The 12,635-nt window shown below is 46.9% G+C and overlaps 1 protein-coding gene across 2 annotated transcripts in view; it reads right to left on the bottom strand.

The window, feature by feature from the left end:
- The window catches only part of TTC7A (tetratricopeptide repeat domain 7A), a 117,024-nt gene extending 104,405 nt beyond the window's left edge, over positions 1–12,619 (bottom strand). For both annotated transcript variants that reach the window (XM_010967740.3, XM_045504873.2), the window contains exons 1-2: positions 12,162–12,619; positions 4,328–4,491 (exon numbers count right to left, since the gene is read on the bottom strand). In XM_010967740.3, the coding sequence (XP_010966042.1) occupies positions 4,328–4,491; positions 12,162–12,345 (348 nt within the window). In that variant the 5' untranslated portion in view covers positions 12,346–12,619. The remainder of the gene's footprint in view (positions 1–4,327; positions 4,492–12,161) is intronic.
- Positions 12,620–12,635: the final 16 nt, after the last annotated feature.

The raw sequence follows: 12,635 nt of genomic DNA, 5'->3' as shown, positions 1-12,635 counted from the left end.
CTCTCAGAAGCCAAGGAAGAGAAAGGAACACCTCAAAGCCAAATTCTCCTTCCTCACTGGTCTTAAGTTTTGTAAATACATGTCCTTTCTCTGCCTTTGCTTACACAAGCCCCCTATCTGGAATAGCCTCCCTTCCCCCTCAGTCTATCCAGATCCTCCACCATCCTTTGGGGCTTTGCTCAGGCCCACCTCCTCCTAGAACCCTCCCTGATTACCATGGAGCTCCCTTCTGTTGACCTCCTACAATGCCTCCACCAAGTGGTCCCACTGAACCCCTGCGTGCCTGACCTGCTGATTAGTGATTGACTCTCAAAGGCTGAATTTTTCAAGGGCATTTGCTAGTCTCCCCAAATAGGCCACCTATACCCTGGTCCAGGGCGACAGATGACAAACTCCCAGAGGCACGTGGCTTATGGTCCCTCCAAGCTGGGCAACAACTCTGCCATCCCTGCTCCCCTGGCCTCAGGCCACAGGCACATTTCCTCCCCATTCTCGCCTGGTCTTCCCCATTGCTGAGGGCAAGAGAAAAACAGCCACCCCTCACCTCCATCATAGCAATGCCAAGACCATTAATAGAGCGAAGTCCAGAAAAGAGCTTTGAACTTTTCTTTAGAAACGAGCTAGCTAAGTACAGGCCATGAGTAATTATTATGATTATCCTGTTCCACGGTAAAGGGGGAAAGGGCAGCTAAGCTCAGGACAGGTTTCAGGGCGAGATGACCGGATGTAGCTTGCTGTGGTTTCCGGTGGACCAATGACAGTTTACAGCAGAGCTTCCATCAAGCTAGGGAAAAATTAAGGACAACGTGGAATGTTTCATAAAGCTATATTTATACTATTTAAAAAGGTGGCCTTGATTCTTAAGCATAGCTGTCTTGTGTTTCGGTGTTAAGATTTTTTTTTTTTTAAATGGAGTGTTGTTAGTAGAAAATGGTACGACTTTGCTGTTGCTTTTGTTTGTTTGTTTTAATGTCCTTACTTGGCAGAATGGAAAGTTGGGGACACTCGGCAGGATCCATGCATTTGAATTTGAACCTGGTCTATCAATCCAACAGTCAGGGAACCACAGAGCCCTGGCCTATGGAAGGATGCTGTGCAGGAAGTCACCCAGTCCAGGAAGAACAGTGCCTCTGCTGTGCAGATCTGGTGTGTCATCTAGTCTTTTTGTGCCTCACTGTCTCTGTCAATAAAGAGGGAAGAATGACCTCACGGGATACCCAGGTAAGAGGAGGAAGAGATAAGGAAATACTTCACGAATGCACAATGAAACCTGTAAAATGAGGAAAGTTGGCAACATCACCAACATTAATCCAAGTTTCTCAGTCATTATTTTATTCCCACTCCAGTACTAGGAAGACAGCACTGGGCAGTGGCAAAGAGCATGAAAACTTGCACGTGGAGACAAACAGGCCAGTGTTCCAGTCCTGCACTGTGGTCCTTGGCTAAGTGACTAACCTCTCCTGGGTCTCAGTTTCTTCATCTGGAAAATGGAGATAATAATAAACACCACTGCAGAAGGTACCAGTGAGACGGTGCAAGGCCTGGCACTCACCGGATAACAGAAGTTACGACAAAAGGCTCGTTTTCACCCATCTCCAAAGGACTGAGCTGTACAGGATCTAGAGATGACTGAGAGTAGAAGGTTCCGAACTACCCTGAGGAGATGCCTCAGGACCCACCTCTCCTCCTCATCCCATCAGATCGTGGGAACTGAGACTTCATCTGCTGCCAGGAAAGATCACCCCCCTAGCCACACCCTGGCCTTTGGGAAAAGATAAGAGAATCCTACCAACTACTTTTAATATTTTATTTTGCCTGATCGACATTGAGTTTTTGGACTTGGCCCAGCTGACAGTGAACTTCTTAATGTTATTGGCACCTGTATGTTTCTTTGATCAATAAAGCATTGTAAAATTTGTACTTAATAAATGTGATATAGTAGACAAAACAGCTTTCACAATAATACATGGGGATACTATTCAGTCAATACAAAGAGTGAGGTACTGGCATGGAGAAAGCCCCAAGGGAATGTTCTCAGTGCAGAAGAACAAATTAACAAATAGGAATTCTGACTTTAATAAGAAAAGAAAGCTCTCTATGTGTGTGTGTTTGTTACCCCAGAGGCGTGTGGTACACACACCAAATGGTGACCAGCGCTTAACTCTAGAGATGGGAGTGGGCGTGAAGGCGGGGGTGGAAACAAGGACTCTCACTTACTATTCAAACTACTTGTTTATTTAGTAAATTTTTTTTACAATAAGCCTGAGTCATTTATTTAGAAAAGAATTTTTAAACATTTAATGGAGTCTACTGAAGAAAAAATTATAATGGGTGTTGGTGGGAAAAGCTTGGGACTCACTAATCAAGTTTAACCGTTCTGGTTAGCAAATGAGGACCCAGAGGGCCCAGGGGATCAGGGAAAGGCTCAGGGTCACAGAGGTATTTTAATCCAACACAAAATCTCCCAGACCAATAATCCCTGCCAAGGAATCTAAAGGCAGTAATCTTTTTTTTTTAATTATTATTTTTTTATTATTCTTTTCTAGGGGGAAGGTAATTAGGTTTATTTATTTTTTATTTTTTTTAGAGAGGGTACTGGGGATTGAATCCAGGACCTCATGCATGCTAAGCATGCACTCTACCACTTGAGCTATACCCTCCTCCAAGGCAATAATCTTAAACTTCCAGTATACTCTCTCTACACTGCTTACAGAAAATGCCCCCCCCCACTTCTTAGCCTGGTGTTCCAGTCCCACTCTCTGGCCCCCATGTCCCTTTATAACCTAATTATATACCATCCCTTATGCTCTTGCTAATTGATGTACTTTAAGGAAATTCTTACAAGAAGAACTCTTGGATTAAGCACTACTTCCGTAGGACGCCCTGTCCTATCTCTGTACGTCTGTATCCCTGCCCGCTTCAAGGTCCAGCCCCTAAAAGGGTCCAATTCTAGCACTACCTTCACCCTGAGTTGACTCCCCACTTCACCCCAGGGAGTGTACCCCTGGGGCTTGCCTCCTACATACACCACTTCTGTGGTATGTGTCACAGTCCACCTTGGACAATTTGCCAATAGGGCTATCTTCCTAGTATTCCTGCAACCTCCCTGAGGGCAGGGTCCATGCTGAACTCATCTTTATTGCTAGCAAAGTACATAACACAATGCCTTGCAGATAGCAGGTTGCAATAAAATATTTAAACTAGTAAATACATACTTTGGAACATCTCTTGAAAAATCATGTCCTCTTTGGGTCTCTAACGACATGCCCATGCTTCTATTATAGCTCAGGATACGCTGTAGTTTAGAACAAACTTTAATGTGCACTAGAATCACTGGAAGAGCTTGTTAAAATGCAGATTCTGAATCAGATTTTACATTCCTAATCAGCTCCCAGATGATGCCCGTACTGTGGGTGGGTGGACCACACTGTGAGCAGTAAAGGTCTAAAGAAAGCTGTGGCTATCCTTGCCTCTAGACCTCCCTTCGGTGCCTTGCATATAGTAGGTGCTCAATAAATGCACACAGACTCAAACTGGCTTGCCATGTTATGGAGCACTTCCGCTGCTAGCCCACTCCATAGGTTTGCCTGTTTCTAGCTAGATCATAGACTCACTGAGGTTTTATTTCCCTGAGACCCTCCAAGAGGCCAAAGGACCAAGTGCAAACTGGGTCAACCAAGTCCTATGTAACAGAAATGTAATTTAGACGAGAGTGGCATTGCAAATAGCAGCAAATCTCTGCAACTAATTTCTTTTTATAAGCGACAGCCAGACTGAGCTGCCACTGTTAAGACGGCTGTCCAGGCCCTGCCCCATGTACCTTGGGACCCTTTTGCAGACCCTGCCCCCTGGGCTGAGAAGGAATCACTTTGAGAAGAAAGGAAAAAAAAAAAAAAAAAGAAAGAAAAAGAAATGTAACTTAAGCCACAAGTGCAAGCCACAAATATAATTTTAATTTTTCTAGTAAAAATTTTTAGTCCATTAAAAACAGTAAAAATAGGTGAAATTAATTTTAATAATATATTTCATTTAATATATCCAAAATATTATCATTTGGATATGTAATCTATATAAAGAATGAACGATCTTTCACATGCTTCATTTTCTGCTAAGTCTTTGGAACCCAGTGTGTGTTTTATACTCACAAGCCACATTTCAAGTGCTCAAGAGACACATGAGGCTAATGGTTGCAGTACTGAACAGCTCAGAGCCAACCCTTAAGAGACACACTGCTCAGGAGACCAAATGACCCAGGGAGGATTTAATGGCAGACAGGAGGCAGGAGAGAGAGGAGAGAAGGCCCCAGGCTAGGGAAATGGGGACTTACCGGCAGCGTCCCGTGGTTAAGGATACTGCTCAGGTAGTTTCTGGCTTCATTCATCTTCGGCTCATTCTTATCCAGCAAAGGGATGGAGTCTTTTGTCTTGGCGTGGTTCTCCTTCAAACACTGCTCCAGGAGGGCCTCGGCCAGGAGCAACTTCCCAAAGTCATCTGGAAACCAGGCCAGGGATCAGAGTGGGTACAGGAGGGCAGTAGTCCCCCAAACATGGCAGATGTGGAGACTGGTCCACACTCCCGTACCCACCCAGCTATCCCCACCCCAGCACTTGAATGGCCCAGGTCCAAGAAGATAAATAAAGACATAGTTTCCATACCCTTAAACAGCCTTTAAAGAAAAAACACATTCTGGTGGAGGGGGGATGGAGGGGAGGGGTAGATTAGAAATTTGGGAATAACAAATACACATTACCATATATGAAACAGATGGACAACAAGCACCTACTGTATAGCACAAGGCACTATACTCAATTTCTTATAATGAGCTGTAATAGGAAAGAATCTTAAAAAAAATGTATGTATGTGTATGTATAACTGAATCGCTTTGCTATACTCCTGAAACTAACATTTTAAATTGACTACACTTCAATAAAAAATAAATAAATAAACCCCTCCTCCCCCAAAAAAACACAGACATTCCGCCATGGTCACAGCACAAACTACCCCCTTAGGTTTATCTTCTGTAATTTGGTGGTTGGGGAGGTGGAGTTCCCAGGACTTAGAACAAACTCCCAGAATCTTGAAATTTAAAATGAGAGACAAAGTCACACCCGTGTCCCACTGTGGGTGATAAGTTCTTACTCCAAGAAGGAATTTCCCACAAACAATTGAAGAGGAAAAATATACGAAGTGGCTTAATAATGCATTTTCACATGCTCCTAATTTCTGTGTAATCAGAATTGATTTTCTGTTTTTAAGGCAGAGACAAGGCGGGAAGCAGATTTACTGGTGTAGCAAGGCAAATCCCTGAACATCTTCAGTACTGGCACTTTCTGGAGTTCTCTCATGTTAGCTCATCCAAAGACCTCACCACCCATCTGGTGATTTGCTTGGTTTAATTTGCTGCCTCCTCCACAGCACTGAAAACTCTGGTCTTGGGGCCACCATATTCCTGCTACCTACAGCAGGGACGACCCGGGTCAGGTTCAGGGTGCAAGGTTGAGGGTGGTTTTATGACAGCCTCAAGTGGCTATGCTCGGTATGACTGGCTCACTGCCCATCCCCCACAAAAAGAGCAAGGACCAGGCCCAGCACTTAATATAGGAGCCTGACAAGTAGCTGCTGAGTGAGTCGGATCCCTTCCACTCCCCCATGGGGAAGCCATGAGGCTCAGGAAGTTGCGTGCCAACCCAAAATGCCTCCAGGAGTGTGCACTGGGTCCCAAGTCCTCTAGGGCTCTTCCTGCTGCCAGGATGGCATTCTCAGACCTACCTGAATGTGTCACTCACTCCTACTCTCAGGACTACTGCAGTCTGCTCACAAAGCAAAGCCACAGGTCTAAAATTGCATGCCCCCGAAGAAGGGGCTCTCTCCTTCCGTAAGGGAGATTCCCCACAGAGAGCATCCCGGAAGCCCAAGTCCCAGAGAACAGTCACAGGAGATGTTCCCACTGAGGATGCCACAGCTGGTTCATGGATCCTTTGCTATCTACCTCATGATTTTTAAAATTAAATTGGAGGGTATGGCCAAAAATGATGGTTCAAAGTACCATCCATCACTGCTGGGGTAGAAGGTGGTAGAATCTCTATAAATTATAGGACAATCTGGTGATATACATCAAAATTATTTGAAGGGGAGGGTATAGCTCAGGGGTAGAGTGCAGCCTAGCATGCATGAGGTCCTGGGTTCAATCCCCAGTGCTCCATTAAATAAATAAATAAGTAAACAAACAAACAAACAAACATTATTACCTCCCCCCAAAAAACCAAAAACGAACAAAATTATTTTTGCACATCCCCAATGACTCAACAATCTCATTCCTACAGATTTCCTCGGGCCTGTATAAAACGACTGACCTATATGGTCATTCCCGCAGAGTTGGTTACATAATAGCAGAAAACTAGGTGACAACTTTTACGTCCATCAACAGGAGGCTGATTAAATAAAGCATGGTATATCCATTAAAAGGGACACCGTGTCACTATATAAAGGAATGAGGAAGCTCTGTATGAGCTGTCGTGGAATGAACTTCAAGATACACTGATTAGAAAGCAGAGCACACACAGTGAACCACTGTGTGTTTATGCATAAAAATATACACAGACATCTGCTAAACTTGCTGCCTTACAGGGAAGGGGGCAGAGACAGAGGGAGGCTTTTCACTCCTTACTTTTGAGTACCTTTGGAAGGTTGACCCATGTGAATATATGACCTAGTCAAAAATAAAATTTAAATCAACCCAAGAATAAAAGGCAATCTTCTCCCATGTTTCTAAATTTCACTCAGGAGGAGTGCGCTGCTTAGAAGTGAGTGTCCGAGCATCACTGAGCTGTGGGCCAATGGGCAAGTTGCTGTCCTCCTCTAACCTGTTTTGCATGCATAAAACCTGAGGTAGAATTAGAAATCTGCTCCTGCTGAGGGAACCACGGCCCTCCCCAGGCTCCGCCTCTCAGGCTGGTCCCGTCCCTCTGCCGCCAGGTGCACTTCCGCACAACTCCCGCCCCACCAGCCGAGCCATCAGGCCACCAGGCCCCGCCTCTGCAACATAACCGCCCAGCCCACAGCTCTGTAGAGCTTTCCTTTCATGCCAAGAGAAACCAGCTTCCTTCTTGGCAAAATTCAATCTTCAAATACTCCCCAGGGCCCATACCTTTCCTCAAAATAATGGGAGTTTCTTCTGAACATGTGCTGCTCAAAGTGTGGTCCATGGTGTAGGGAGAGTCTGTGCCTGTTTGTGACCCAGTCCCTTGGGATGTGGGCAGAAATTTAGAGCACGTGTTCAGAAACGTTGGTAACCACGTGACAAAATAATTGTGAATCTGCTGAATCAAATACTAAAAAAAAATGGGGGAGGGTAATCACTTTGTGTATTTTAAGAAAGTATTAGAGCACACAGAGTAGGAATTTAAAAAAACAGAACATTTCACTACAGATTTTCTGAGAAGCACTGCTCTAAACCACAAGAGTTCCTTTTACTGTGAAAGGGGGACTGATTTGTTGGGAGCCCACCGAGTACTAGGTATTTCAATGAATACTATCATTTAATCTGCACGGCTCTAAAAGTTAGAAGTTATTCCCATTTTATAGATGATAATAAAGATGCAATATTGTTATGGTCACAGCCCACAAAAACATAACACAACCAAAGAACAGTCTGTCTCCCTTACATCCCATGAAGAACAGAGCTTCTGATATAGTTTGGAAATAAAGAACAGTCCAAGAGCTGTAAACAGTAGGTTAAAAGCTAATCATAATTTCAAGGGCAGGAATAAGCATAGTTCTGACTGTCACACACCTGTGAGTTTCAGACTACTTTGCAAATTGGCACTGCGGGTCTGTCTCCAGAGCCTTTCTGCCCTCCCACTTCACTCCCCACTCAGTCTCTTTGGGTTTTTGTTTACCACACACTCCAGGAGATGTTGGGAATTTGCTTTTCTTCCTTGAGCAACTCTTCTCCCTGCTCTACATTTTCCATCCCACTATTCTCAACTGGTCAGTCTATGGAACTGAAAGGTATTTTGGAATTAAAAGTTCTAGATTGTCAGCTGTTCATTAAGAATCCAGGTGGATCTCAGCTTCTCCGTCCTTCTCCAAAAGTAAAACAGATTGCTTTTTATCATCTTATTGTCCAAAACCTACTCCCTATCTTGGGTTGGGTCAAGTGTTCCAGCCTCCCCCTTCCTGGGACATCAGGAAGGCCTTCCTCACTGACAATGAACAGTCTCTGGGAGCCTGGGTCCTGCCTGCAGCCCAGCCCAGCCCCATACCTTTAATAGAGGCCCAAAGGAGGCCCCCACTTAGTGGCCTCCCTAGTCTGCCCACCTTGTCCTGGAGGCCTCTGGCGGCTGGTTTCCTCTCTACTCCCACCTCTCTCAGGTACCAGGGCACAGGGACCCACTTCAATGATACCGGCCTCCTCCCCAGATCCTGTATTTCCAGGGTAGTGATCCCCTCTCTTCCACCTGCCAATTCAGTCAGGAAAGCTGGATCCAGCCAGCGGGCCAGGTACTAAGACCAGGCCCTTCCCTACTGGGTCAAGTAGGGACACAGTGGTCTCTGCATTTGTTCACTTCACAAGACTGCAAAGGGCTGGGGACCTTCCAACCACAGGGAGAGGAGGAGGAGGGCAAAACTGGTGAGAGGCCGCCTGCCTTAAACACACTCTCTCTAACATCAACTGAAAAAAAATTTCAGAACAATCTCCAGTTTTTTAATAAAGTCACTAATTAAAAGATTAGAGGGTGACTAGAGATTAGGAGAGACTCGAGATGGCTGGAGAGAGGGGCAAACGTGATAAAGCAAGTATAGTAAAAGATTAGAATCCAGGTGGTGGGAATGTATTTTCATAATAAAAAGTTGGGGATAAAAGAGAGATTCAACCTATTAACCAAATGTAATGTATGGCCTTATGTGGATCCTGATTCTAGCAAATGAACTCTTAAATTAAATCATTAGATTGGGGCAGGGAGCTATAATAATAATATGGTAGTTTTATTTTTCAAAAGAGTTCTTATTTAATAAATGCATACTGAAACATAACAATGTGGGGGAGAGATGGGCCGGGGTGTTAACTCAAAAAGTTGTTCATGAGTTCATAACCACTGACGCTGGTTGATGGACACACGGGATTCATTCTTCTCTCTACTTTTTTTGATGTTTTGGAATTTTTCCACCATAAAGATTTTTTTTCTTTTTTTTAATCACTTGGTTAGGTTCTTTCTTTTTATATGAACAAACCCCATCACAATCAGCTGCACCCTGGGGTTCCCCTGCTCCATCCTGACCAAATCTAAACCGGATGTGCGTTTGAAAGAAAATGTACAGAGTAGCACCCACCTTCCCCCCGGGGAAGGTGGCAGGCAGCAGCCCCCCCAGACAGGAAAAGAGGGTAGAGGCCCCTTCTGTGGGAGCATCTCCTGATCCTTCACTCCCACAGGACCAGAAAGAGGCCTCCCACTCCAGCCGGGTTTTCCCCTCCTGCCCCTGCAGTGAAATCCGTGTTCTGGGAGCTACACCTAGTTTCTGTAGGAAATCCCCACAGATATGGCAGGTCTCAGTCCGTAAAACAGGGTTCTTCTGGGGTTCAGCTTCCTCCCTCAGCACCTTCCTCCCCTCTCCCAAATTATGGGAGAAGCTTCCACTCACTGACTGTAAGAGTCTAACAGGCCAGGTAGAACTTTAAGAATTTCCCTCCTGGGCTGCAGAAGGGTCAGCGCCAACATCTCCTCAAAAAAACAGGCTCTCGATCCCTCGAGTGATTAAGAAACCTAGTGGAGAGAAAACCAAAATAGCAGAAATCCAAAAAATGCCCTAAGCATGGGCTTCGGGAGTCATGTGTTTTTCGTCCTCATGTCTATGTGTGCACGTGCCTGCGTGCATGCGTTTTGGGATAAGTGTGTCTCGATCTAATGGTAAGAGAAAAATCACTCATAAAACCAAACCTAAAAATTGGCAAGAGAGACCCCAACTGCCCCCAGCCTCCGTCTCTGTGCTGGTCAGTTCTCACAGTGTGGCCAAGCCAGGCTCCACCCTTGTCCCTGTCACTAGCAGCCTTGGTGGCAGGGACTCAGGTTTGGGTACTGTCTCTGCCACATACTCATTATGTGACCTTTCTGGCCCTTGGTGTCTAAAATGAGGACAAAAATTCCTGCCCTCTCCACAGGGTTGTTTTCAAAATGTTTCTTTAAATAGAAGCACTTTATAACCATACCATACCATTTATAAACTATGCATATCAATGTTTCCCAATAATTCTTCATAGAATATGGTCAAAGTAAGTTTGAGAAATGTGGTGTTTATACCCTAACCTCAGCTTGAACATCACACGCAGGTGAGCATATTAAAAGCTCTAAGAAGTCCTGCAATTTAAAAAAAAAAAATCAGTTTAACCATATTGAATCTGTTAGACCCAATGTCTTAACTTTTTTTTGGCTTTCCAAACCCTTTTGTCCTGCGATACCAACTAATTAATTACTCAACCTCCTTGAGACCTCTAAAGAACAGCTTAGGAAGTACAGCTCTTTTATAAACTCCAGGAGGTCCCAGTTCCCGCCTTGCGCCCATAATGTTTCTCTGTGGTGCTGCCAGCATCACTCAGATTCCCACACCCTGTCCAGGCCCCAGTGCCCTCTGCATGGGTCAGTTTCCATTCCCACCCTCACCAGCCCCACCCCACTACAACACCCCCCCACAGGGAACAGAGGGGGAACCCGCAATTTATTTAGTCTTCCCTGGTAGAGGGGGACTCACCAGTTTCTCCCAAACATGCATCTTTAGCTGTGGCCAGTGCTCTTCACTCCCACACTCAGACCTACCCCAAAGCCTCGAACCAGCTGTCCATCCCTGCCACCTACCCCCTTCAGTGTCCATCCATCCTTCCTCTTCACTCTGCCCTTCCCCTTCACTCTGCCCTTCCCAACACCAGTTAGAGGCCAGTACAAATTCTCCTGCTTCCTGAAACCTCCTCTTCCTCTGAGCCCCACAATCTAACACATAATTGCCCTCTGATCACCCCTCTGCGTCCCCATCCATTTTTGTCATCTCTTCAAGCTGGGATTTTGTCACACATTTGAGAGCTAATAGTGCAAGTGGTTGAAAGGATGTACTTAGAAACCTGGGTTCCAACCCTGGTTCCACCACTTACTGGCTGGATCAACAAGTTACTTAAGTTCTCTGTGCCTCAGTTTTCTTACCAGTAAGTGGCAAACAAGAGTAACTGCTTCATGCGGTTGTTGGGAGAAATTAAAGAGGTGATTACAGTGCTTAGGACACTGACACACAGTGAGTACTAGTTAAGTGTTAACTATTACTTATTGTTACTGTCATTCAGTGTCCCCACAGAGCATTCCACAGGCTGGCAGTCTTTAAAACTCTTTATATCTGTATTTATCTACTCCCTGCCTCTTTCCACAAAGGCTCTGAAGCGGCTGTGCACAAAGAGAAGGCTCAGGAAGGGCTCTCCAGGCTGAGCTGAAGGCACCGGGAACAGGATTTGAGGTTGGAGACTGGGGCGGGGTGTTCCCCTAGTGCCACATCAGGGAGCTTTCCTGCCCCAGCACAAGATCCCAGGCCGGCCAAACCAGCCCTACTGCTAAAGCTACTGACTGCCAGGGTTAGATGGGCCCAGAGTCCAACCACAGAAGAGGAAACTGAGGCTTACAAGACGAGAGACAAGGCCGCTTTCCCACTTCTCCATTACCCAGCCCTGACGCTCGTCAAGCCCCCAATCATATCAGCTGTGCTCAGAGCTTCACTGCCAACTTAACCAGGGGGAAAGAAAGGGAGGGAAAACAGTGAGATATAGCTTTCACCTGATGAAGTTTAGGAACCGGAATGGGGGTTGGAGGGGCGGCACAAGAGTCCAGCCTGTGCCCTGATCTGATATGTGTCCATATCATTATTTCACAGTAGACCAAGAAGTCCACATGATCCGAAAGGGCAGAAAGCAAAACCCGTTTACCTCTTTCCCTCAAAGCACCCAACCTGCATGTGCGTTTTCTTGTGGGGCAGAAGAACCTTCCTGACTGCTCCTACGACCAGCACTGCATCAAGGGCAATACCGAAAGCAGCCATTGCCGGCCGCAGGCAGTCGGGGCCTGCTTCCTGGAGGAGGAGGCGCGTTTCGCGGGCTCCGCGCTCGTGAACCAGCCCCTTCCCTCACTCACCGGTGTCCAGAGAGGTGAGCACTGCGTTCGGGCTGGCTCGCCGGCCGCTTCCGCCGCCGGGCACTACTAGCGTCTGCATGTGCCGGACCAACTCGGGCATGCGGTCCCAGTGGCCCTCGGCGCGGCAGCGCTCCAGCTCGCTCTCCATCTTCAGGTGGGAGCTGTGCGCGCCCTTCGCAGCCATCTTCGAGCGGGCGCTGTCATGGGAGGTGCGGCCGAGAAGTGGAGACCCGGCCGGGGGCGGCGTCCCGGCTGGGGCGCACACGCGGGCGGAGTCGACGGAGGCGCGAGCGGCGACCGGGGCCCGGGTGGCAGCGGGGGCCCAGGAGGCGGCGGGCGGGCAGCAACCGCAGCACCCAGCGCACCGCTCCGCGCCTCTGGGCTGGGGCTCCGGCTGCGCGGCCCGGACGCGTCCAGGAGCAGCCTCCGCCTCTGCCGCAGCAGCTCCTGGCGCCGCTGCCGCCGCCGGTGCTG

Source organism: Camelus bactrianus, chromosome 15 (assembly GCF_048773025.1).
Source record: "Camelus bactrianus isolate YW-2024 breed Bactrian camel chromosome 15, ASM4877302v1, whole genome shotgun sequence".
Lineage (NCBI taxonomy): Eukaryota > Metazoa > Chordata > Mammalia > Artiodactyla > Camelidae > Camelus > Camelus bactrianus.
This window is presented reverse-complemented; position numbering and strand designations above follow the sequence as displayed.